This window comes from Suricata suricatta, chromosome 8 (assembly GCF_006229205.1).
Source record: "Suricata suricatta isolate VVHF042 chromosome 8, meerkat_22Aug2017_6uvM2_HiC, whole genome shotgun sequence".
Lineage (NCBI taxonomy): Eukaryota > Metazoa > Chordata > Mammalia > Carnivora > Herpestidae > Suricata > Suricata suricatta.
The window spans coordinates 106,105,295-106,132,881 of NC_043707.1; the positions used below are offsets into that span (position 1 = coordinate 106,105,295).

General features: G+C 45.6%; 1 protein-coding gene across 3 annotated transcripts; it reads right to left on the reverse strand.

Moving 5' to 3' along the window:
- Positions 1-68: 68 nt before the first annotated feature.
- Positions 69-27,587, reverse strand: RAD54L (RAD54 like). 3 transcript variants are annotated; one of them, XM_029949168.1, is made up of 18 exons: positions 27,465-27,587; positions 26,601-26,687; positions 25,045-25,164; positions 19,031-19,091; positions 18,151-18,286; positions 17,646-17,715; positions 17,258-17,546; positions 16,931-17,055; positions 11,072-11,222; positions 7,808-7,934; positions 6,249-6,323; positions 6,000-6,130; positions 5,375-5,485; positions 5,100-5,223; positions 4,661-4,739; positions 4,210-4,389; positions 591-754; positions 69-494 (listed from the first exon to the last, which is right to left on the reverse strand). In XM_029949168.1, the coding sequence occupies exons 1-18, from the start codon at positions 27,492-27,494 to the stop codon at positions 284-286; spliced, it is 2,271 nt and encodes a 756-aa protein (XP_029805028.1). In that variant the 5' UTR covers positions 27,495-27,587; the 3' UTR covers positions 69-283. The 3 variants fall into 3 exon arrangements, with proteins under 3 accessions (XP_029805028.1, XP_029805029.1, XP_029805030.1); XM_029949169.1 differs by lacking the exon at positions 27,465-27,587 and adding an exon at positions 26,793-27,448; XM_029949170.1 differs by lacking the exon at positions 6,249-6,323.

Below are 27,587 nucleotides of genomic sequence, written 5' to 3' on the forward strand. Positions count from 1 at the left end.
CAGGTCCCCAGGCTTTAGAAAAGTATAGGAGTGTCCACTACCAGGCCTCTTCTCTGCTGGGCTCGCCATGCTGTTCCCAGGACTCAGTCCCTTTCATACCTTTATTCCTTTCTTTTTTTTAACCAAAAAAGTTTTTCTTATAAAATAAACTTTGGGCAAACATCATGCAGCCCTCCTTGATGATTTTTGTCCCAGAGAACAAAATTCAGTAGGGTCCTATGCAGCAAGGAACCCCCTTTCCCTGTCTCCTTCCTCCAACAGCTACACCCAGACCAACTGGTTATCAGCGGAGACCCCGCTGCTCCTCATGAGACTGTTGGTGGAAGACGAACGTGATGGCCGTGGAGGCAGCATCCCAGGCAGCCTGGAGTACCTCATCCTTGAGCCCCCGTTTATCAGTGTTATGGTGCCACTGAGCCAGGTCTGAGGTGCAGTCAGAACCATCAGTGGGTGGCCGGACCTGGTGGTTGTTGACACAGCGGCGGCAGCGCAACCTGGGGGCAGAGGACAGAGCTGTGGTAACTAGAAAGCCCATCTCCATGCTGTGCAGGGAGTTCAGAGGTAATGGCCTGCAAGGGCACCCCACCCACCTGTCATGTGTGTCACTGAGGCTAGCCTCGTCCAGGGTAAACAGCTCCTTCAATTCGCCGAGAGAGAAGTGCCGCTCCACATCCTGCTCCTCACCCACCACACAGCTGCTCAGTGCCTTCTTGTGGCTCTGGCGCTGAAAGATCTTCTCCTCAATGGTTCCTGCCTGGGGTGGGGGCGCGCCCAAAGATGTACAGTGAAATCATTCCCAGACATAGCGGGTGGGAAAACCCAGGGGTAGAAACTATGGCCACCCAAGAGAAGGGGAAAGGAATGAAAAGTAAAAGTCCTATAGCAACACATCTGCTCAGCTGAGCCCATTTTCCCAACCTGTCTCTTGTGAACATGACTTGTACATGTCTGCTCACCCAGGATATTTTCTCTACCAATGGAGGGTTTCATGTCCTGGCTAAATTCCCTCAGAGTGAACTGAGGTTTGCAGCAGCTTCACCAGACCTCCACGCCAGGCCCAGGCCTCTCACACTCAATAAATATCATTTAGGTATCCTATGCCAGGCCCTGTGCCAACACTAGGATACAAAGAAGAATCAAATATAATCCTATTTCTGAGCTCCTAAGCTACTGGGAGAGACACATAAACTAATTGGTACAATAACAGAAACCTGTATAGGATTCCCAAAAGCCCACAAGAGGGGTGGTAGAGGGGAAAAGTATTGAAAAGCTTGAAGTAACGATTATCCTTGAGTTGAATCTTAAAAAATGAATAGATGGTTTACAATAGAAGAGAGAAGGGAAAGCTCATGGGCCCCACATAGGAACAAAAGCATAAGCCTGGCCTACTAGATGACTGAGGAGTTGAGCCTGTCTTGAGGATGGTGGAAGTGTAGTAAGAGCTGGGACTGAGTAAGTCAGCAGAGGCCTTACTGGAGAAATGTGGATGCCAGGCTTGGCATATGTCCTGCAAGTGATGAAAAGCAAAATCAGAATTTTTGGAAAGTTCATTCTGGAAGCAATATATGATGAACCGATTAAGACCAAAGGTAAAGCATTAGGAAGCTGCTGTGATATCCAAGTGAAACAGGACTGTGATCTAGCATGAGGCAAAGAGGAAGGTTAGATGAGGAAGTTTTCAGAAGACAGTGATTTGTTGTTACAAGACAGAGAATGGTCCAGCAGGATGATACCTAGATTTGGGTTGGTTGGATAATGGAGCCATTAAATGACATAATTTTGAAAGGAAATGAATTTATTCACCATGCATTTAATGCGTTCATAAGATATACAAGTGGAAATGTAAAATAGGTGATGGAAATATGGGTGTAGAACTCGGGTTAAGAGATCTTGGCTAAACATTTAGAGATTTGTCAGTATAATGAGTTTGTAATCACAGAGGCAGGAAAACCAGAGTGAAATTTCCAAAGAGAATAGAATTTTATTTTTTTAATGCTTACTCATTTTTGCGTGAGAGAGAGAGAGAGAGAGCGTGCGCACGCGTGCGCGTGAGCAAGCAAGCTAGTGCCAGAGGGGCAGAGAGAGAGGGAGACATAGAATCTGAGGCAGGCTCCAGGCTATGAGCTGTTAGCACAGAGCCCATCATGGGGCTCGAACTCACGAACTGCAAGATCATGACCTGAGCCAAAGTCTGTGGTTAACCAACTAAGCCACTCAGGTGCCCCGAGAATAGAATTTTAAAGACTAGTAGTCAACAGTGTCAGATACACAGAAGAAAAACCAAGAGTTTCTTGTTTTGGCAAGTAGAAAGCCAATAGTACATTCAAAAGCAGGTTCAAATGTAGTCATAAGGGACACCTGGGTGGCTCAGTCAGCTGAGTGTCTGACTGCAGCTCAGGTCATGATCTCACCATTCATGGGTTTGAGCCCCGCATCAGGTTCTGTGCTGACAGCTCAGAGCCTGGAACCTGTTTCAGATTCTGTGTCTCCCTCTGTCTCTCTCTGCCCCTTCCTGACTCATGCTCTGTCTCTATCTCAAAAATAAACTATTAAAAAAAAAGTGTTAAAAAAGCAGTCGGATGAGTGAATAGAAGATGAGGAAGTGAAGTTAATCTGTAGGCTTTGGAGAAATGTGACAGTGTGAATGCATGGAAAGTAACCCAAGGTAGTGGCTACAATAGGACAGAGTTAGGGGCGCCTGGGTGGCTCAGTCGGTTAAGCGTCCGGCTTCGGCTCAGGTCGGATCTCACGGTTCGTGGGTTTGAGCCCCGTGTCGGGGGCTCTGTGCCGACAGCTGGCTCAGAGCCTGGAGCCTGTTTCGGATTCTGTGTCTCCCTCTCTCTCTGACCCTCCCCTGCTCCAGCTGTCTCTCTCTGTCTCTCAAAAATAAAATAAAAAGCAATAAAAAAAAATTAAAAAAAAATAGGACAGAGTTAAATTGGTTTAAGGTGAGAGCTTCCTCAGCATGTTTATAGGCTTGGGGAAATTAAGGAGACCTTAATCAACTAAGAAAGAAGGAAAACAATCCAGGGCAGAGCTGGAATGATGAGCCTCAAACAAAGAAGGAAATTATCTTCCTCTGAGATGGGAAGGGAAGAGCAGGTCTAGAGATTTACAAAAAGGTGAGAGAATTCAAGCCTGGTGGCCTATATTTTTTCTGTGAAGCAAAAGATAAGGTCTCCGCAAAAAGAATGACAGACAGGGTTAAGTAAAAACCTTGAGAAAAGTGGTCAAGGCTTGAAGGGGCTACTGAAAGAAACGAGATACAGCCCAGCCCAAATGGAATATGTGAATCTGTGGTAGTGCTGATCTACATCCACAGATTTTATCTGGTGCAGAAGCTGAGAACATCTGTTGTGATCCAAGTGGATTAGGTATTACAGAAAGAGTGGGTAAAACGATGCACAGTAGGAATCAGGCCGAACAAAGGGAAATGAAGCCAGACTAGGGGAAAGGTGAGGTACTACGGAGATTAAGCTAAAGCAGATATAGGAGATCTAAGAAAGCTGAAGGACAGGAAATTGAGAATAGAATGATAGCTGTTAAAGTTTTGGGTGCTGTGTATAGTTTTGGTATTACTAAAGTCCAGAGTGTGGCCCTGGGAGTAATTAAATGGGAAATTGAACTTGTCATTAGAGATGAAGTCAAGGAAACATGGAAGCCGGATGAAGCCTGAAACATGGATGGTGGATAACTAAATGGCCCTTAAAGTCAAGATGATAACTGAATTTGGGGAAGAAATGAAGCTAGGCTGGTATGCAAAGTCATCAATGAATCAGGAAAGTAGCATAGGGTAGATGACAGTAACAAGGAAGAAAAGAGAGTAGTCAAGTCAGAGAATACAGCTTTAAAAGAGAACTATAGGATGGATGGTCTGTATGACTGATCACTCAGAACTTGGAGAATGTCAATTCTACTTATTAGTTCCATGGGACACATGGAGTATGAGAAGATTACAAGGCCAAGTGCATAGAAATCAGGCAGAAATCAGGTACGAGGGAAAGCAGATGCCCTGTGAAGAGATGAGGCCACAGGGGGTTTGTCAACCACTGAACAGGTATCCAGAAGGCGCAGTAAGGTTTGCTAAACCCATAGCTTGGCCAGTGCTAGAGGCAGAGGGAACAAACAGGTACTGAGAAACAACCCAAGATGGTCCTAAAGGTCTTTTTCATGACCCACCCCTACTGTAACCACTGTCCCCATCCTTACAGACAGCAGGCGATAGATATAGCAGGTCTTCTTTTGACCATCACGCCAGACCCGGGCCATGGCTTGGTCATCATTAGCTGGGTTCCAGTCAGGGTCAAACATGACCAGTCGGTTTGCCCCAATGAGATTGAGGCCACAACCCCCAGCTTTGCTGCTCAGCATGAAGACAAAGTCAGGGCTCTGGAAAGAAAGGAAGCAGGGGAAAAGAACCTCTTGCAGCCTAAACTGGAATCCTATTCAGCTCAGCCAACTGTTCTCTCTCATATATCTGTACTCATGCTGTGAGGACCACCAATTTGTCTGCCTACCAATTTCCCAGCCCATCCATCACCAACCAGCCTAACCCCACCACACCCCCAAGCTAAAGCAGAACACCCTTCTAATTTCTCTATCAACTGTTGATTCTGATGTTACTGCATTGGTAGCATGGGAACAAGGGCTGTACATTTACCAAAGGATTGTTGAAGCGCTCTACAACCTTGGCTCGCTTCTTAATGGACATTGTGCCATCCAAGCGGACATACAAGTACCTAAAGGGGAATCCAGACATCAAAACCCAAGAAGGAAGCAGAGGCTCCCTACCGAAGGACTGAACTAACCAGGCTTGAGGCTGTTCATGTACAGCCTGAGGGCCTAAACTCCCAAAGGGAAAGGCAGGGGACTGAGGGCCAGGACTCTGTCCTCTGGAAGTACCTGAAGGACCAGGGGCTATTCTGCTTGGAGACGGAGCTGGGATCATCATAGAAGAGAAGAGGTATTTTCTGGGAAGTACCCCCCTGCACCCACATCTTTTGGCCCATATTCACCAATCAGAACAACTACCACCTACTCTTCCAAGGGGGACAGTAAGGGAGACACTCCTTTGGCAAACTGATTTGGCTCTTCCCTACCTTCGGGCCCGGCAAAGCTTCTCAAAGAGGTCCAATGTCTGAGTGTAATTGGACACCAGCACTACTTTGTCACTGCTTCGGCTTCGGGTCACTGCCAGAATGTAATCAAGGACCAGCATCTTACCTGGGGAAATCATCAACCATTAGCCCCCAGTAGGCCATCCCCATGGCCCAGGATTCTTACTCTTGATATCATGCCTCGAGGCAAGGGTACATCTAGCACAAAGAGACAATTTCCCACCCCTTCTCCCAGAGAAGCACAAAGACTGACTCACCTGACATCTGGGGCTCTAGAGCCTTGGAGCTATAACCAGGAGGGAATATTTCCAAGGCACCTTCAAAGCCACCCTCCTCTTCCACACATTTGTCATAGATTAGAGCTGGATCTGAAAACAACAATAAAAACAAAACCTAAAATGCCAGCTACAATGCTTTCCGAAGTTTCCACTTCAGTGCTCATTGTAACCTCCTCTAGAAGCCTACCCAACAGACCTTCCTCAGCACCAGACTTGCTTGGACCCCAATCCCAGTCTGCAGTCAGTTCCATCTGGGACCACCTTGCTTACTAGTGTGTTCTCCCAACAAGAAGGGAACTATACCACAAAGGGCAAGATTTACTCTTCCTCCTGTCCAACATTTTATATGCACATGTGTGTGCACATATACACAGTCCCATATATCCCAAGCATGGGCTGGGCAAAGGATAAGTAAAATTTTCCAAAGCAAAGGGTCTGGTTTACAGGATATACAATGCAGGGTTCATGCCTTGGGGAGGGCTGCAATCACATGTGGCCTTTATGAGGACTCTAGACAAGTTTTGGTGAAGGCAGTTGGACTTACAGGTGCCCACCCTTCCTTGTTCCCTCTCTCAATGGACCCCAGAACATGGACCTAACTCACGATTACAAAGCTTCTTTAGTGAGGTGATGGAAGAAAGGGAAGACACACTTATCTTGCCCTCACGCAACTCTTCTGTGGGCTTGGCCTGTCTCAGAAACTTCTTGTACAACTCAGTCTGAAGGGGTGTCAGCCTGAAAAAAGGACAGCTGGGTTAGTGGGAAAGGCTGGATGATGCTTCTGCCCTGAGGACACTGAGAGCCCAAGGGCTGAGCTTTTTCACACCCTACACCCCTCAGTTGAGTTCAGTACCTACAACAAACCACCTGCTCAATTTTCACAGGCAGATATTTAGAAAGGATATCAGAGGTCCTCCTTATCAGGCACCTGGGGAGAAAGGATAAAAAGGCAAAAAGCTGGTAAAAACGCCCTGATAATTCTACTAGAATAAAAGCTACCACCCAAGGAACCCAAAAAAATGTCTCTCTTTTGTAGAATCAAATGTCAGAGACACATCAGCCCTACAGCAAAGAAATCTTTATCAGGGCAGGGTCTCAGTCATGGGAACAGAGACCCTTTCAAACAGTCTAGCTTACACTGATACTCTTTCTCTTCCTTTTCAGAAGTTTAGCTGATCTTCTAAAGGCCAAGATCTCCCACTGAGCCTAGTGCTCAGATAGGGAAAGCAAGCTGCAAACCACTAAGTCCTTAGAGGAGTTTCTACTTGCCCAAATACCACATGGCCCAAGGTGCAATGACATTAAGCCCATACCTCCTGGCAGACCAGGAAGGACAGGGATCAGGTACCTAAGGAGCAGCTCCTAAGAATACAGTGACTCTCCTTCTTGCTATCTAAAATTGGGAGAGAGGGAGAGAGAGAGAGAGAGAGAGAGAGAGAGAGAGAGAGAGAGAGCGAGAGCGAGCGAGAGCGAGCGAGCGAGCGAGCGAGCGAGCAGGATGCCAGGATGGAAATCATCAAGTGTATTACTTACAACAAGGAATCTAGAATGTACTTGCTCTCTGGATTATGTGGACCCTATAGAAAAGCCCTCTTAGTCTGGGAGCCACACCCATTTCTACCTGTCAGATCTGAGAAGGGGAGCCTGGTGCTGTTGGTCTAAGATTGACTGACAGGATGCTGAAGTACTAACAATGCTCCAAGGGATATTCTGTTCAGGAAGACCAGCATCAGAGAAGAGCCTCCTCAGCAGGATGCTAAGCAGCCCAAAATCAGACCACAGGGCCCAGGCCAGGAAGAAGGCAGGAACTTGGCTTACATGTAAGACATCTCCATTCATTCAGTGGCTATAGTCAGGGCACAGATCCCATTCCCTTCCCAGCATCCCAGTCCTCATAGGCCAAGGCCCCAAAAGATTGGACTCGGATGATTTAGGAGGCAACTCTGATGACCTCACTTAGGGGAAAATCCCAAAGAAAGGTGCTGCTGAGGCACCTTTGGCTCAGTTGGTTAAGCGTCTGACTCTTGATTTCAACTCAGGTCCTGATCTCACGGTTCATGAGTCTGAGCCCCCCATTGGGCTTTGCACTGACAGTGCAGAGCCTTCCTGGGATTCTGTCTCTCCCTCTCTCTCTCTCAAAATAAACATTAAAAAAAAAGGGGGGGTGCCTGGGTGGCTCAGTCGGTTAAGTGTTGGACTTTCACTGAGGTCATGATCTCACAGTCTGTGAGTTCAAGCCCCATATCAGGCTTTGTGCTGACAATTCAGAGCCCAGAGCCTGCTTCAGATTCTGTGTCTCCCTCTCTATTTGCCCCTCCCCAACCCATACTCTCTCTCAAAAATAAAGATCAAAAAATTAAAAATTAAAAAAAAAAATGCTGCTGCCTAGCCCAGCCCCTGCCCTGCCATTACCGATTCACAATGCTGGTGAGCTCCCGCAGCCGCTCTTCTCCTAGCTGCCTGTCGGCATCACTGGCAGCTGCATCTCGACTCTTCAAAATTGGCAACTCAAAATGCTTCTTGAACTCATGGGCAGTTCCTAAGACAAGAGACAAGGGAAAAATAAAGCATTAAAGAAAGTTAAAAAAAAAAAAAAAAAAAGAGGGGGAGTCTCACTCTTTTCAATCCTCACTTCTAGCCACTTGCTCTTTTGGCCATGTGTTCCCCTGTGCCCCTCCTAGCCATGCCTTACAAAATTGAAGAAATCAAGGACTTTTTACTCACAGCCAAATGAAAGGATGCCAAATTTGTCAAGATCAAGAAACATAAGGGCACCTGGGGGGCTCAGTCGTTAAGCATCTGACTTCAGCTCTAGTCATGATCTCACAGTTTGTGAGTTCGAGGCCCATGTCAAGTGAGCTTGAGCCCCGCTTTGGGTGAGCTCAAGCCCTGCTTCTCCCCTCTCTCTGCCCTTCATGGGATGTTCTTTCTCAAAAAAAAAAAAAAAAAAAAAAAAAAAAAACGGAGGGGGGTACGCCTGGGTGGCTCAGTTGGTTAAGCTTTCAATTTCGTCTCAGGTCATGATCTCATGGTTTGTGGGTTTGAGACCTGCATGGGGCTCTATGCTGACAGCTCAGAGCCTGGAGCCTGCTTTGGATTCTGTGCCTCCCTGTCTCTGCCCCTCTGGCACTCTCTCTCAAAAATTATTTAAAAAAAAACACCTATAAACTTCCTTTTTAAAAAAAAGAAAACATAAGGATAATGTCAAGTTAAAGTTTGATGCAGGTTGGTCATCACAACAAGAAGGCGGAGAAACTGAAGCAATCCCTGCCCCCAGGTCTGGCAATGAAGGAGCTGAAATGAAACTGGCACACTGATTAGAACTGTATTAAAATTTTAATTAAAAAAAAGTAATATAAAAAAAGGAATGATTATCCCACTGCCAATAATGGCAGACTACTTTGTTACAGACCACCTTCCTGCCAAGAACAAAGCTGAACAAATTATAGGCAATTTCTGTTTGAATGGATCAGAGAGCTAACCAAAGGAGTGGAGACTTGAGAGGCCAACAGGTTAAAACTCAAATATATAACTAAGTGCATTATATATAAATGGACCAAATAATCCAATTAAAAGACCATACAATTGTCAGACTGGATTTTTAAAAAACCCATCTAAAGAGATGAAGTAGCATGTATGATACATGCTACATTGTGGCTGAAATATTATACTAAGTAAAAGAAACCAACACAAAAGGTCACATATCATAGGATACCATTTATATGAACTGTCCAGAACAGGCAAATCCATAGGGATAGAAAGAAGATGCCAGAGTTTGCGGGTAAGGAGAGATAGGGAGTAATTACTTAATGGGTATAGGGTTTTCTTTTGGCCAGGAATAAAAAGGGCAGGTATCTCACAGAGGAGGATCTCTTAATGGCAGATAAACATATTAATAGGTATTTAACTTTATTCAACAATAGGTAAACTCAATGAGGTATCACTAAACACCTACCAGAATGACTAAAATTTTAAAAAATTGTTTTTGAAAAAACCCCAAATCTTTAATTTTTCTCCTTGCCTGATGCAGCCCAGGCTCGAGAGACACCTGAGCTTCACAAACAGGAGACAAATGTCAGCCCCCAGGGCCCTCATCAGGTTAAATGCAGGCAGGAGGCCTCTCCCCTCAGAGTGCATCACAGACTGGCCCCCATGTGGCCCTGAAGTTCAGCCCATCAGCGCCCTGACAAGTCCATGGGCTGTTGGGCAGGGAGGGCAGAAAAAAAAAATTTAAGATAAATATTAGTCATGGTATAGAGCAGAGGTCAGCAAACTACAGCCATGGGTCAGCCACATGCTTCTGTAAATAAAGTTTTATTAGAACACAACCAAGCCCATTAATGTATACTTTATGGCTGCTTATATACTACAGTAGCAGAGCTGAGTAGTTAAAACAGAGACAGTATGGCCTACAAACCTAAAATACTATGTATCCCTTTAAGAAAAGTTTGCTGACCCCTGATGTAGAGACACTGCAATTCTCATACACTGCCGGCACAATGACTTTGGAGAACCAGATTATCTACTAGAGCTGAACACATACGTACCCTTGTATGTACTTGTAGGACCGAGAATTACACTTGTAGGACAGAGAATGCATATTTACACGACAGAAATGCATACTATGCTCAGGTAAAGACATATACAAGAATGTTCACGGCATCATTATTCAAAAGAATTTTTTAAAAAAATGGAAACTGTCTATCAACAGAACAGATAAATTCTGGTATATTCATGAAAAGGGAATAGTATATAAACAAGAAAACAAACTACTGTACAAGCAACAACATGGATTAATCTCATAAACATAATAAAAGAAACTAGATGCCAAGGAATATATACTGTATTATTCCATTTACAAAAGTTCAAAAATAGGCAAAAACCAATCTTGAGTGTCAGAAGGGCATTTACTTCTGGGGAAAAAGGTGAGAATAATGATTAGAAGGGGTTGCTGCTGAGATGGTGGCAGTAATTGATTTGACAGTGGTTACACAAATGTGTTCACTCCATGAAAACCTTACTGCTTAGTTGGTTCTTGCCTAAAGCCATCTTCCTGAGCACCAGCAAGCTGAGGTGGCACTAAGACATCCTTGGCCACAGATATTTAAGTGCAAGAACTGTCCACCTGTAGTTCCCAGAGACTAGAGCCAGGGGCGGGGTGGAGAATGGGACATGGGGAGGTTATTATTTAATGGGTAGAGTTTCAGTTCTGCAAGATGAAAAAAGTTCTAGAGATGGATGGTGGTGATAGTTGCACAACAATGTAAGTGTATTTAATGACACTGAATTGTACACTCAAAAGGAGCTTAAAACAAAACAGCCCAAGACAGTCTGCTCTGAGGCCAAAGCTCTTGTGAGGCAGCTAGGATGCGATGAGCAAAAATGCCTGCGGGTAGTGTTTCCACCCCCAGCTAATAGTGACACCATACTATGCATAGATCCTGCCATCTTTGTAGTGGAAAAATGGCTAGAGTGGGCCTTGCTGAGTGGCTCAGCAGAAACAAGGGCTCCCAATGGCTTTGCTACTCCCTGACAAGAGCAGCCTTCCTACAAGAGTAACTGACTAACCACATATAACTAGCATTCATTCTCTCCTTTCTCTCTTCAGCTAGAGTTATACTCCCAAGGCCAAGGCAAGGCTCCTCCCCAATGTAGCAGACAAGGCTGGATTCTTACCTAGAATGCCCGAATTTACAAAATGTACCAAGCTGAAATACTCAAGGAGATCATTCTGGATGGGGGTCCCGGAGATAAGCACCCGCCGGCTGGTGTTCAAGCTGTTCAGGGCCTGGTAAGTCTGATTCTCAGAGTTCTTAAGTCTGTGTCCCTGCGAGGAAATTAATTCTCACTTAGGCCTGGGCATGATAAGGCATCCCTAATGATAGAAAAGTCTTGTGTAGACAGGCAAAGAGGAAAGAGGAATCTTAAACATTACAGGTTCTGGGGCCTTAGGAACTGGGCAGGGCACAGCAAGAATGAGAATTTACCTGCTTGCTTAGGGAGAAATGTCAGGTTCAAGAGACAGATCTTCAGTTTCCAGACCACCAGTGCTACATCCATCCATAAAACAAGGATTCCCTGGATTTCATTACCTCCCCTGCTTTCCCTGCCATAACCTCCAGAGCCTTAGCAGCCTGCCTATCCTCTTCAGAGACATTCAGCCACATTAGTGGCCCATGCTTTCAAGGAATCCTCCCTCCCAATAGCCCAACCAACTTAGAACATCATGAAGCAGATGTTTCTGGATTGGTTAACAGGCCATGTCTGGGCTGTCAGAGCCCAAGTCCCTTTAGATTTGGCCCAGGTTCCTCCCTCCCTCTCCCTGTAGAATCCTAAAGAAAGAGCCTCTCTTCCTCCCTTTGTATCTCTTCCTCAATCCCTGTCACCCACCCTTCATACACACCACTGTTACTTCTCTCTTCTAAGCCCTTCTCTCTTCTAAGCCCTTTTCAAGGAAGACCCTATTATCTTTCCTCTTTCCCCCAAGAACAATGCGGGCAAGATCAAGACTGTGCCTATTCTATCCACAGTCCCCATTACAGCCCCAAATGCAACCACCAGTGAAAGAATGAACAAACAAGTATATGTGGCTCCCTCTGGCCAGCCTTGTATGATGCAATTAAACACAAACCCTCTACTGACCCTCCTATCTCTAGGATCAAGTCCAAACTCATTAGTTTAGCACTTCTCAGTAAGACCCTAGCTAACTTCTCTGACAATCTCCACAGTTTGTCTTACTCCAGGAAGCCATAACTCCTCCCCACTCTTAATGTTGGATTTCCTTAGGTCTCTTTGCGCATGCTATTCCTCTGCCCAGAATTCCCTCCCACAAGCAAATTCCTCAAATGTCACCTCCTATGTAAAGCCTTCCTCAATGACTCCAGGCTATTGGTGTCTCCCACTTTCATGCTCCTGTGACACTCTGTACATAATAGCTATTTTTTTTATGTTTATTATTGATACAGAGAGAAGGAACATGAGTGGGGGAGGGGCAGAGAGAGGAGACACAGCATCTGAAACAGGTTCCAGGCTCTGAGCGGTCTGCACAGAGCCCGACATGGGGCTCAAACTCACAAACCATGAGAATATGACCTGAGCTGAAATTGGATGCTTAACCGACTGAGCCGCCCAGGTGCCCCTGTACATAATAGCTATTTATTAAATCTTTTCAAAGTGCCAGGTACTGGACAAATAAGAAGCACTTCTATATTCTCTTCTATAATCCAGATAACAATCAGATGAGTGGGAATTGTAATACCTGTTTTAGAGAAAGTGGAATACAGAGAAGTGAACACACCAAAATCACACCAGTAGAAAGTAGCAGGACTAGAATTTGACTCAAGTCTGTGTGATTCCAAAATCTGGGCACTGTACTACTCTCTCTCTCATCTACTGCTATATAGAGTACTAATCATACTCTACTGTACTCAATCTCGTCACCTAGACAGGAACTTCTTAAAACAGAGACCATGTCAGATTTGCCTTTATATAACTTGGTGCACATGGTTCCCCACAGAGAACTGCTCAGTAAATGTTTATTAAATGAAAGAATAACCAACGTTGCTATTAAAAAATTAGACATAGAATTTTAATCTTTAAAAATGACTGGATGTTGTATACCTAAGACTAATACAATGTCATGTCAATTACATTTCAATTAAAGAAATCTTAAGACACCCAAAACAAAAAATAAAAAAACAATTAGATGCTCCAAGCACTAGTCCTAAGATAGAAGGCTGAGATTTTGTAGTCAAAGAGGGAAATAAAACTTGAAACTTGTAAGGAGATTCCCCAAAAGACCCAAGGAAGGGCACTTGGGTCAGTTAGTTAAGGGTCTGACTTCGGCCTTAGGTCATGATCTCACAGTTCATAGGTTTGAGCCCCATGTTGGGCTCTGTGCTGACAGCTCAGAGCCTGGAGCCTGTCTTCTGATTCTGTGTCTCCCTCTCTCTCTGACCCTCCCCTACTCACACTGTTTCTCTGTCTCAAAAATAAATAAAAAATTTAAAAGAAAAAAAAAATTTTTTTTTTTACAACAAAAAACCCAAAAAATATTCTAGGGAAATACAGGTCAACAACTGGGTCCCTCTAAACTGAGGCTCCCCGAGGGCAGGCATCAATGGGATTACCAGGGTCTAATGCATAATGGGCACTTAATAAATAAATAATCCAAAAAATGAACTGGGCTGACACACTACTTCTGTGGATCTCTGTGAAAGGGAAAGCCAATCCCAGCTCCCCACTATGGGAACACCCCAGCTCCAGACCCAACTCCTGCCACCATCACCCAGAGATTTAAAACCCAAACTCTCTGGGGTGCCTGGCTGGCTCAGTCAGAAGAGTATGCTACTCTTGATCTCAGGGTTGTGAGTTTGAGTCCCACATTAGTATAGAAATTGCTTGGGGTGCCTGGGTGGTTCAGTCGGTTAAGCATCCGGCTTCGGCTCAGGTCATGATCTCACGGTTTGTGGGTTCGAGCCCCGCATCGGGCTCTGTGCTGACAGCTAGCTTAGAGCCTGGAGCCTGCTTCAGATTCTGTGTCTCCCTCTCTCTCTGACCCTCCCCTGCTCATGCTGTTTCTCTCTCCCTCTCTCTAAAATAAATAAAGACAGTAAAAAAAAAATTGCTTAAAAAATAAATTCTTAAAAAAAAATTAAACTAAGACCCAAACTGTAGCATCTCAGCAAATCCAGTGTTTGGCCAAATGAAAAGCTGTCAGAGCTCTTATTAATAAGCTGCTGCTGAATTTCTGTTCTGGCAGAGTTCTCCAGTTATCCTTTTTAAAAACAAAATCCTGGAAAGAGTCTAAATGTCCATCACCTGATGAATGGATCAAGAAGATGTGGTATATATACAATGGAGTATTACATGGCAATGAGAAAGAATGAAATATGGCCATTTGTTGAAAAGTGGATGGACCTCGAGGGTGTCATGCTAAGCGAAATAAGTCAGGTGGAGAAGGACAGATACTATATGTTTGCGCTCATAGGTCTAACAGGAGAAACCTAACAGAGGACCATAGGGAGGGGAAGGGGGAAAAGAGAACTGGGGAGAGTGAGGAACACAAATCATGAGAGACTATTGAATACTGAAAACGAACCATGGGCTGAAGGGGGAGGGGGGAAGAGGGTGATGGTCATGGTGGGGGGCACTTGTGGGGAGAAGCACTGGGTGTTACATGGAAACCAATTGAAAATAAACTATTAAAAAAAATTTTTTAAATAAAAATAAAAACAAAAGGGCCAGTCCTTCCATACCTAAGCCAAGCTTCCTGCACCAAGTTTTAGTTTAGATAAAAGGCAGTACGGGATAAGAGCCCAATCTTAAAACCCCAGACTTGGATTCAAGTCCCAGCTCACTAGGTCCTCAAAGGGGGAACTCAGGCAAGTCACTGCACTCCTAAACTCTAAAATGGAGATGATGATGAGGAGGAGGAGGAGGAGGAGGATTTCAATCCCTCATCTAGTCATACATTTTCCAGAATGCATCCGTAGATGATCTCTCTTGATCAGGATCCGGTCCCTTTCAGGTTTACCCTGTGCCATCCACTGTACAGAAGTCATTGAGTCTCTGGACAGTCTCATCTACACAGTGTGCTTACAAGTGGCAAAGCCAAGGCTGACCCCATGTCTTCTGACTCTCCCTGCCTAGCTCAGATGACTGTGAGGATCAAAGATTTTGTACACAGAGTTATTTTCAGCACTTCTGTATTCAGAAAGAAGCATCAACCAAAAGTAAGCACTGTGGGTCTGAACAGAACTGCTGACAAATAAAAGGTGGATGAGTTAAAAGGCAGGCCAGGATACTGCACTATGAAAAGAAGCAGCCTGGTCCCTTCTGCCCTGCAGAGTCAGCTCAGGAAACAGGAGAGAATGAGAACGAAAAGAAACTCTAGAGAGCAAAAGAAACTCCAGATGGGCCAGGGCCCTGAGCTTCATAGGGTTTATCACACACATACCCTACCTCAAACTCCTAAATCATTTATTCTTACAAGAACAGCCCATCATGGAAGTAAACGTTGGCACACATACCCAGTAATGACTAACTCTTTATTTAGGACAAAAGTCCAATTGGGAAAGAACTTATAACTAGAAAGCACAGTAACCCAAAAATAAGCCTTTCTTCTCTGTCCCCTTCCAAAAGTCCCTCAGATAAGGAGCTAATAACCTACAGTTCCCAGACCACAATCAAAGTTCCCAATGTTGACAAATGGGGGCCAACATCAGCCACATCTCCACTAATGTCCCAGGAGTGTGCAAAGTGGCCTTAATTCTTCCCAAGGAGTACAAATAATGAGAACAGCCTCAGGGTAGCCAAGCACCCTGAAAACCTGGAAAATTCATTGTTTTTAAACCTTACGTATTTTGAGACCTTGAAAGCATGAGGAGGGAGAGACACAGAGAGACGGAGGGAGAGAGAGAATCTCAAGAAGGCTCCACACCGTCAGTGCAGAGCCCAACATGGGGCTTAAAACCATGAACCAGGAGATCATGACCCAAGCAGTAAACAAAAGTCAGACACTTAACTGACTGAGCCACCCAGGTGCCTCTGGAAAATTCTTTATACTGTGAAGCTCCCACCACCCTTATTCCTTTCTAAGTAGTAGCATCATTGCCAATATTCATGCATAGTGGTGGAAAAGGCTAGTAAGTAATTACTGCCATATTTCCCTGTCCCCGAGAGTCAATACAGACCGGTATAAGGTGTATGGACTGTCCACACTGACTTTACCACCTCTGTGCCTCTGTTCATGTGCATTCCCACAGCCCTAAAATAAAAAAGCCATAGTCCTTGACCTTTATCAAAGTTGTAGGACATACCAGGCACATTTAATCCTCACAATATCCCATGAAACAAATATTATTAGTCCATTTTACTGATGTGGAAACAGAGGCTTGGGTGGTTAAGTAACTTATCCAAGGTCATTTTACTGATAAGTAGAAGAGCCAGAGTTTGGAGGAAAAAAAAAAAAAAAAAAGTCTGACTCTTGGGGGTGCCTGGGTGGCTCAGTCAGTTAAGCATCCAACTTTGGCTCAGGTTATGCTCTCCCAGCTAGGGATTGGAGCCCCACATCAGGCTCTGTGCTGACACCTCAGAGTCTGGAGCCCGTTTCAGATTCTGTCTCTGTCTCTGTCTCTCTCCCTCTCCCCCACTCACACTCTGTCTCTCTCTCAAAAATAAACAAACAAACAAAAAGATTAAAAAAAAAAAAAGTCTCTGACTCTAGAACCTGTTCTTTTAAACACTATACAGTCTCTCTCTTCCCATCCAAATCCCTCTCATCTTTCAAAGTCCATCGTTGGTCTAAGAATACTGTCTGGAAGCAACCAAACAGCCCACAGTACCTCACCCTCCTCAAGCTCCAAGCACTGCTTAATCCCTTGTGGCAGGCTGGTATCGAAGGCTCTCCCTCTCACTTGTATCCTCTAAGGCAACAAGCCCTGTCCTTAATACTCCCTGGCACAGCTTTTGGATGGCAGTTCTTAGGAGATTTCAACACTTTCTCCTACCACCCAGACTGCTGAGAGTCAGTACCTCGTCACAGATGACCAGTCCAACACTCCCTTTCTGGAGGATTCCAACATGAAGGCGAAATGTCTCATAGGAAATGATGAGGATGGGAGAAGGCACTCGGGCTCCACGCTGGTTCATGAATCCTTCTACAACAGAAAACGGGTCAAGGGAACAAATCTGAGAATATGTTACAGAAAAAAAGTTTGATGGTTCTTTAATTTAGCCTGAAACTATTTCAACTATTTTCCATGGGAATTCTCTTCCACCCCCTCAGTGCCCTCAACCTGCCATCAGTGAGCATAAACACAAGAAGGGAGCAAGTTGTATACAAGAGTTGAGGCTCCATACCCAGTTTTTGGTCTATCTCATCCTTAGAGCCTCCATCAATGGCCAGAGGTTGGATCCTCCCTCCAAGCCATTTCCCAACTTCATTGTACCAGTTCTTCACTAGGCTGGAGGGTGACACCACCACTGCCTTGTCAATTTCTGGTTTGCACTCTGGACTCTGGCGCAAAAGTGTCCACATCAACGTGATGCACTGCAGCGTCTTGCCCAGACCCATCTCATCAGCCATGATGCAGCCGTGGCTGCCAGGGATGCGCCGACTGGTGACACACTCCCACAGGAACTTTACTCCCTAGGGAATAACAGCACTCAGGCCACTTCAATCCACACTGCTGCAGTCCCAGGGAAGACAGCCTCCCAGCCCATACCTCTTTACCCCAGCTCCCCTTACCTCCCTCTGATGAGGCCGTAAGACTTTACTGAGAATGGGATCAACAACCACATGGACAGGGAGCTTTTCCCTGAGAAAACACAGCAAAGAAAACATGGTACTCAGACACGTGCAAGGCCACACCCTCAGGAAGTTGTGTCCTGCTGATCCAGAGGTGGCTGCCTAAGAGAAGACCTTCTTGGCTGATAATCAAATCATAGCGAATTTTTGCTCCAGGAGTTAGAAGGTGAGGAGAGGATTCCCTGTGACATCAATCCCTCCTGCTCCTCTGAGCAAGCTTGGCAGGAAGGGTGAGGAACCCCCACCAACTGGACATGCCCACCTTTCCCCCCCCACACTCTCCCTCCCCACCTACCTACTCTCTGGATGATGCAGTGGTCATGACAGCACTCTGAAAGCATGCCAATCCCAAGGGGGGGGGATCACACCAAAATGTCCTCTGCCCTCCCAGGTATATGCACTTAACAGAAAACCAAACCTGTTCAAGAAATACCAATGCACGTACTTGTCAAGCTTCAGCTGGTCATGGGCGCTCAGCAGGGGAGGCTCGAACAGAACCAAGGCACCTTCTTCCAAGGGGTCATGGAGGGCTCGGCGGATCCCAGCCCTTTTGAGGCCCAATGCCCGAGAGCCCAGAGGACCTAGAAACCAACAATCTGTCACCTGGGACTCTACAGAGAGATCAGCAGGCCCAGCTTAAATGCCTATCTTTCATATGACCTTTAGGCTTGCATATGACCTTCTCTCTCCCAGACCTCTCCAAACCCTGCTGGGCACCTTGACCTGACCATTATCCCAGTCTGCTTCAGACCAGTTTTTCCCATTTTATTTCTCCCATTTAACTATAAACTTCTGGAGGACTGGGTCTTGTTCATCTCAAATCAATCCTAGAAAGGTGTGGAACCCAAAGGGCCTTTCAAGATGGAGAGCTCTTAAAAGGTAGCCTTCTACCCTTTCAGCACAATAATATGCTCTACAAAGAACAGGGAAAACTCTGTAGAACCTAGGTCTCAGACAGAGCCAGCCTCAGAGACAAGATGCTACCAAACTCACTCGGACTGAATGAAGCCTGGGCCCATTAGCCACCAGGGCCCACCAGGAGCTTCCTGAGCACTGGCACATCCCAACCAAGAAGACGGGGGGGGGGGGGGGGGGGGGGGGGGGGGGGGGGGGGGGGGGGGGGGGGTAATCAGGTGTGGCAGCCCCGCTGAATCTATCACATACAGCCTTCATGCAAGCCTCTGGAGAGCCACCCCATACACAGTCACCCCTGGGCTGACACCGTCAATTCCAAGGTAAGCACGCATTACCGAAGCAGAGGTTTTCGTCTATTCAGATACATTCGCATGTGATTGATTCAAAAGATAGGAAGTCTCCGTGCTTACCTTGATAATTTGGAATGGGGATTTTAAAAGGCTTAGACAAAATGCTTCGAATAAAGGCTTCCTAAAAAAAAAAAACACAGGGATTCAGGATTGATCAGGATTGATTGGAGAGGTTATGGGATAATCTCTACAAATGCAGTCTAAAATTTAAAGATAATAAATACATTCAAAGCATTATATTTTGATTGCAGCTCACTCAGAAGCATTTAGAATATAAGGAGGGGCACTTGGGTGGCTCAGTTGGTTAAGTATCTTTTCTTGTTTTAATGTTTATTTATTTTTGAGATAGAGCATGAGTGAGGGAGGGGCAAAGAGAAAGGGAGACACAGAATCCAAAGCAGACTCCAGGTTCTGAGCTGTCAGGACAGAGCCTGATTCGGGGCTCAAAGGACCCCCGTGAGATCATGACCTAAGTTGAAGTCAGAAGCTTAGCCAACTGAGTCACCCAAGCGTCCCTAAGCATCTAACTCAATTTCAGCTCAGGTCATGATCTCATGTCATGGTGCATAAGACTGAGCCACCCCCCACCCCATCCTAGCCTCACCCTATCCCCAGTCAGCACAGAGCCTGCTTGGAATTCTGTCTGCCTCTACCCAGATTATATACATGTGCTCTCTCTCAAAATAAATAAAAGCTTAAAAAAAAAAAAAAAGAACACAAGAACACTTGCTCCTTATTATGAGGTTTTATACAACAGTTTTCATCTTTGAGAATTTACATAATATTTCACAAATACTCAGGGAGAGGGTGCCACCAGCAAGTAACCAGCCTCAGTCAGCCACCAAGGCTTAGACCCATTCTTTCATGAAAGGCCATGTCAGTGAGGACAACTAAATATTCCCTAGGGTGCAGCACGTTAAGAAGAAAGCACTGGAGGGGCGCCTGGGTGGCTCAGTTGGTTAAGCATCCAAGTTTTGGTTTAGGCTGAAGTCATGGTCTCACAGTTCATGAGTTCAAGCCCCACATCAGGCTGGGGCAGGAGAGGAGGCAGGGGAGTCCATAGCACCAGCTCCTGAGTGAACTCTGACAACTCCCATTAAAGTTCTGGTCTCAGTCGGTCAGTGTCGGTGGGTGGGTGTGTCTGTCTGTCTCTCTCTGTCTGTCTCTCTCTCTCTCTCTCTCTCTCTCTCTCTCTCTCTCTCTCTCTCTCCTCGAGCCCTCTAGGGAATTACAATGGCCTGTGAACCTCAAAAAAACAAGAGCTAAAACCCAAGATAGCAAAGAGAAAATAAGAATAGAACCCCTAACAGTAGTTGTAATGGGAATACATTAGTGGAAAAAGACATAATGAAAAATACTCCCCTCAAGCAAAAAGGTAGTTTAATAGGGAAAAAAGCAAACCTGTCTTGCCCTGAAAATTTATACCTTTTAATTCTGACCCATTGCTATACAGATCATAAATTCCTAGAAACTCAGTGTACTTTAAATAGGAAAAACATAATGAATACATTTGACAATCTACTGGAAGATAAAAAAAGAATGTGAAGAACTGAACTTCATCACATTAAATAACACAATAAAGGGAAGGTTGGAGGAAGGCCTAAATTCTTTATTTGCATATTCTTTGCAGCTGAATATTTTAATTACTACACTTATTATAAATATGGATAACAATGATAATGAGAAACATACATGAACAATGCTAACAAAAAGCTACTCTTCAGTCAAAAGACAGAATTTGGCTTCAACTCTAAAACTGAAATTTTTTAAAGATTTAAAAAAATTTTTAATGTTTATTCATTTTTCAGAGACAGAACATGAGTGGGGAAGGAAGGGCCAGCAAGAGAGGGAGACAATCTGAAGCAGACTCCAGGCTGTGAGCAGTCAGCACGGAGCCTGATGCGGGGCTCGAACTCACAAACCACAAGATCATGACCTGAGCTGAAGTAGGATGCTAAACTGACAGAGCCACCCCAGGTCCCCCTAAGATTTTTTTTTTTAATTAAGGGACCTGGCTGGGCTGGCTCAGTTGTTAAGCATCTGACTTTGCCTCATGTCATAGTCTCACGATTTGTGATTTTTGATCCCAACTTTGGGTGAGCAAAAGTTCTGCCTCTGTCTCTCTCTCAAAAAAAAATTTTTTTTTACTTAATCTCTACACCCAATGTCCCATGGAGCATGAACCTACAATCCCAAGATCAAGATTCTCACACTTCACTGAGCAAGCCAAGCACCCCCAGAAAACTGAAATCTTCTTTTCAAGATGGTCAATACAGGGGTGCCTGGGTAGCTCAGTCAGTTAAGCCTCTGACTTCGGCTCAGGTCATGATCTCATGTTTGTGGGTTCGAGCCCCGCATCAGGCTCTCTGCTGACCACTCAGAGTCTGGAGCCTGCTTCCGATTCTGTCTCCCTCTCTCCCTCTCTCTGCCCCTCCCCACTCATGCTCTGTCTGTCTCAAAAATAAATAAAACATTAAAAAAAAAAAAGGTGGTCAATACAGAAGGCTAGATTTGAGGCTCAGAGTAGCCAAAAACTTGTGCCCAGACTTAAAAAAGCAAGACTTTCAATAAAACCCAGTAACCACAGCATCTGCAGGGAGAACTGCAAGTTCGTACAATTAGCGTGGGAGTGAGTATCCCTGGCCAAAAACACAAGGGCACAGCCTGTAAGAATTGCAATGGCCAGTTTTAGGAAATCTGTTCTGATAAGACTGACAGAGACAGGGGAGAGAGCATGCTCTCACTTTAGTTACTGAAAAGTCATACCATCCCTTCCTTCTGATAGAAAAATATCATCCCTCCTCCCCATCAAGGTCAAAGCTTCCCTCTACCAGAGAGATTCACTCAATCAGTTCCGTTTGATCATTCCCGTATCTCAGCCTCTCCCTCTCTACCAGCTCTTTCCCACCAGCATTCAAAACATACTTGACTCTCTCCTATCTTAAAAACAAAAACTTCTTTGACCTCTTATCTCCTCCCCTTCAAACTGATACAAAGAATTGTCTGTCTCCCTTTTCTAATCTTCCTCTCCTCCTATCCTCCCCCTTTCTACTCCTCTGAAATGACTGGCCAAGATCACCAATGGCCTACATGACCTTAATTCCAGTGGACATGTTTCCATCCTTACCTTGCTAGACAAAGCCAGCCACTCTTTCTTCTCAAATATTCTCTGCCTTTCACTTCCATGACACACCTCTCCTACTATCCTAGGACCTCATGCTCAGTCCCCTAATAAGCTCCTTTTGTCTGCTTAACCCCCTTAAAAGTCAGTGTTCCTCAGGGATCAGGGCTTGCCCCTCAGCTCTGCTGACCGCACTCACCCTGACACTCCAATAGACTTTGGAGGGATCAATTATCTCTATGCTAAGGATCCCCAATCTATTTCCAGTCCCTGCTGGCCTCCTAAGCTCCACACCTGCCTATACTTACAACAATCCCCCATCAGGCTTCAAACTCATCACATCTAAGACCAAGTGCTCAAAGGTTTGCACTACAGAATTTTTCTGGGCCTGAGGCACTCTGCCTTTAGAACACCATCTAGAACACCCCCACTCTCTTTACCTGGCTGACTCCACATATCCTTGATGGCTTAACCTAATCAGCACACGCCTCAGATTCAAGTCTTCACCAACCCCCAGGGGGTTAGACCCCTGTTGTATACTCCCACTACACCTGCACTTAAGGCATATACTTACATAGGACAACTTGAACAAATCCTGAATGAAGAGAGTCCCAGAGGAAGAGAAGGAAAAATAAGATAAAAACAGAGAGGGAGGCAAACCATTAAGAGTCGCTTATATACAGAGAACAAACAGAGTTGCTGGCAGGGTGCCGAGCAACTAAATAGACTAAATGGGTGATGCGTATTAAAGAGGGCACTTGTTAGGACGAGCACTGGATGAGGTATGAGGAGGAAACCAATACTACACTATATTTACTAACTTGAATCTAAATTTAAAAAAAATTTTTAATTTTTTTAAATTAAAGAAAAAAAAAATCCCAGAGAATTACACGCCAGTTTTAAAGGCTCAGTAAACCATTAAACAATGTATTACTTAGTGAATTATACACATATAATTCAACTATCACAAAAGCAAGGGATGATGAAGATAATTCAGGATAGTGGTTACCTCTCAGGATAGGAAAAAGGATTATGACTTTAATGATGTTTTAGGGCAAGATGGCAGGTTCACAGTGCTTTATCTCACATGTTATATACGTATTCCTTTGTATTTATCAAATATTATATAAAAATGTTTTAAAATGTTTGCTGAATGCACAAATAACTAATGTCCATTACATATTCCCATTTTTCCTTCAAAATGTCCCTGTAAAGGAAAAACACACTCCTGTATGTCTGCCCTGCTCTACCACAGTCCTTCATCAGATGTGTGTGTTTTTTATACACAATTATTCAGCACCACTTGGGTGTCCTACAATTTAACTCATTTCTGACACTACCTAAGGTTAGGGGCTCAGTCTCTCAAGACTGCCTACCCCCCACCACCACTTCAGACCGCAATCTGAAATCCAGGTTGCTCCCTGACCAACAGGCTCTAAATCAGAGGGTCCCAACCCCCTCCTGGGGCTTAATTAATTTTCTAGAGTGGCTCACAGAACTCAAGAACTAAGTTTACCCATTAGATTACCAGTGTATCACAAGCACTATTAAAGGGTATGTATGAACAGGGGCACCTGGGTGGCTCAGTTGGTTAAGCGTCCGACTTCTGCTCAGGTTACAATCTCACAGTCCATGAGTTTAAGCCCTGAAACAGGCTCACAGCCTGGAGCCTGCTTTGGATTGTGTCTACCTCTCTCTCCCTGCCCATCGCCCACCGCCCACCCCGCCACGTGTGCACATGCTCTCTCTCTCAAAAATAAACATTAGGGGCGCCTGGGTGGCTCAGTCGGTTAAGCCTCCGGCTTCGGCTCAGGTCAGATCTCACGTTCGTGGGTTCGAGCCCCGCGTCGGGCTCTGTGCTGACGGCTAGCTCAGAGCCTGGAGCCTGCTTCCGGTTCTGTGTCTCCCTCTCTCTCTGACCCTCCCCCTCTCATACTCTGTCTCTCTCTGTATCAAAAATAAATAAAACATTAAAAAAAAATTTAAAAAAACATTAAAAAAATTTTTTTAATAAAATAAAGGATATGAACAGCCAGAAGAGATACACAGAGCAAGGTCTGGAAGGGTCGTGCATACAGGGGCTTCTATCTCTCTGCAGTTTCTGGTGTGCCACTTCCGGGCACATGGATGAGTTCCTGTTCACCTCTTCATAAGCTCTCCAAACCCTGACGGTTTGGGATTTTTATGGAGGCTTCATTACACAGGCTTGATTGATTAAACATTGGCCACCGGTGGGTTGGTTCCCTAGCAACCAGCCATCACGGTCAGGCACTTTACAACGGAAATCTCATTAACAGAAACTCAGGTGTGGCTGAAAGGGTTTTTTATGAATAATAAAAGACACCTTGCGGCTTTATCACTTAAGAAATTCCTAGGGTTTTTGAAGGTTAGGGCCAGAGCTCAATACAACAGTCCTCAGAAAGTTTGGTGGAAAAAGCTTTGGTGAAACTAAGCAGATCTTGACTATTCTATAAATGTAATTTGGGGCAAATTACTTAATCCCTTTGAGACTCAGCTTCCGCATCTTAAAAAGTGAGTAACATGAGATAATGTCCAGAACATGCCCATTGTAAAGATTGTTTGAGTTTACTATAGGAAACAGGTGAAACCTGTAAGTTAGGCTGAGTGAGAGACTGAGCTGGCATGAGAATCCTGGTTCCAATACCCTGCCGTGGCCTTCTGATACACTCATGTCCTCAGGAATCTGAGCCACCTGAGACCTGGTGCCCCAATAGCCACAAACAAGGGGGATTCCCAGTCAGACACACATCTCAGAAGGCAAGAGGCCAGGCCTCTTCCAGGCCCTCGAGGCTGTGGACAGACCCAAAGCCTACACCAAATCTGTCTACTGGCTACTCTGTAGAGCACTGAAGGAGTCTTCAGGAGTAGAAGCCTCCCTAGACAAAGCAAGAAAGACACACACATTTACCAGCAGGTTGCAATTTTGACTTACATGTTGACTACTGTCCAGATAAGGTGGTCGATTCGTTAGCTGAGTCAAAGGTTTCCGAAAAGGCGACAGGAAACACTCTTTGCTTTGGGTCCCACTGCTGGATTTCTGTTTCTTGGGAGTCTAGAAGAGTATTGGGAAGGGTGAAGTCTGGAAGACCGTAGAGTTTGTCTTCAACTAACATATAAAACACTTATTAAATACCAGGTACTGTGCTAAACTCTTTACATGTATTATCGTGTATCATCTTCACAGCGATCCTTTGATATTATACTCATTTAGCAGGTGAGAAAGCCAGAGGTTAATGAGGTTACAGAACTTGTCCAATCTGAAGTAGAGTACTGGACGAGGTGAATGAAGTGAGCCAGTCAGCCCACACCACGGCAGTGAGGACACTAGCACGAAAGCATTTTTAGGACCAAACAGCAGCAAACAGCACCATTTATGACCCAACTGCCCAAAGAGCCGCCCCAAGTTCAAGTCTGAGACCCATGTGAGTAGCAAGAGGCAGCCTTATCCCTCACAGGTAGAGGAGCCTGTTGCACATTAGCAATGGTCTGACTACAGAGCAAGACCCTATGGAACCATCAGAAAAGCCTGTAGCAGCTTGCCAAGGTACTAGAAGCCTCAATGATCCTACAAAACACACCTGAAACAAACACCGGTCCCTTCCCCTCTTACATACAGCTCCTGCCCAAAACGGCCTTCTATTCCTTCCTTAGCTAATCCCTTCCTCCAAAGTTCCAGTGGCTAAACCCTACCTGAACTCCTCTCTACCTCGGAAGTACATACATGCTACATAATCCTATTGATTTTTATTTCTATAGGTCTTGCCCACAGCCAGCCCCAGAAAGCCTCGAAAGGAGGCAGCAGAGCACAGGACGCAGACCAGAGTCAAACATACTGTACTTGAGTGTTACGAGGGACTAGGATACCACTCCTCTGATCTAAGCTCAAGTGAGCTCAGGACCCTAAGGTAGGCCCTACTCTACTGTTCTGTGATATTGGGCAGGGGATGAAGAGAAAAAGAGCAGGCAGCTGGTTGCTATTGGGGAGCCATTTTTTTCCACCCAAAGAAGCCAAAAGGCCCAACCCAATCAGTTAAACTAAGGCTATATTAGCTTTTAGTAAGCACCTTGAGGACAAAGATCTTATCCTGTTCAATACCTGATGATGCATAGTAAGCACTCACTAAAAGTTTACTGAAGGGCGCCTGGGTGGCTCAGTCAGTTGAATGTCCGACTTCGGCTCAGGTCATTATCTCACGGTTCATGGGTTCGAGCCCTGCTTTGGGCTCTGTGCTGACCACTAGCTCAGAGCCTGGAGCCTGCTTCAGATTCTGTGTTTCTTTCTCTCTCTGCCCCCCCTCCCCATTCATGCTCTGTGTCTGTCTCTCAAAAATAAATGTAAAAAAATATTTTTAAAAAAAGTTTACTGAAAAGGTTCTGGAGGTGACCAGGTTCATTCCATGTAACCCCAGAAATTAAGTCCAGGATTCCTTTCTATCCAAAGAGCCCTGCATCCCACCTGTCCTATACCCCTGGGGGTAGAGTACTCACCACTATCCTAGGCTGCCAGTCTTCATCCTCACCAGTTCCGCCTTCCGGTTTTCTTTTGGCCAGCTGGCTAGGAGCTAAGCTTTTCCTCTATATGGGGAGAATGCAAACTGAGCACCTCCAGAGACCCTGCAGCCTGAGACCATTAGGCCCAGACACAAGGCTCCCCACAGTCTCCCTTATGTCCATACTTACCATCCTGGGCTTAGGATCATAAAATGTCAAGTACCCATCAGCCAAAGATCAAAGGTACCCAGCAGCTGAGAATGCAGAACCAGGGCGGATTAAAGCAGGCTGCTGTATTATTGAAAGCATGGGCTAAAGAGGGCGCATGGATGGAGGGAATCCAGCTAGGGGCTGGAGTTTGAGCCCAGACTGTGAGAGTGTCGGTAGCCAGTTAGCCAAAGCGAGAGAACAGACCAAAGCGGAAGTATCCAAGCAAAGGTGAGTAAAGGTTTGGGATAGAGGGAGGAGGCAGATGGAGTGCCAGCTTCGGCAGAATAGAGGTGGGATAATGGTCCAGGTGGACGTGATGACGGGGGGCGGGGGGGGAGGTAAGTAATTACAGGCCTGGGGAGAAGGGCTGGGGTGAAAAGCTGAGGCCTGGGGAGGGCGAGGCGCTAGAGTCCGGAGGGGTTTTTCCCAGGTCTGGGGCGCGGAAGCCAGGCCCGGACTGGGGGAGGTCGAGCAGGGGTCCCGGCAGAACAAGTAAAACACCCAGGCTTGGGAGGAGAATCCCAGAAAGAGCTGGAAAGTGCCGCAGAAGTGAATCCGAGCCGCGATACTCCCGCTTAACCTTCCTCTTCCCAAAGCGCGCGTTAACAGCCACCAGGACTCAGTGGACCCGCCAGGCCCAGTGAATCGAACCTCCCGCGGTGCCGCCGTCGCATCACCCATTGGCTGCGTTCGAGGCGTTCGGCGCTCGCGGCCCCAGGAAGGGGGTGGGCTTAGTGCTGCGGTCACCACTGGGCAGACGCTCCGGAGAGTAGA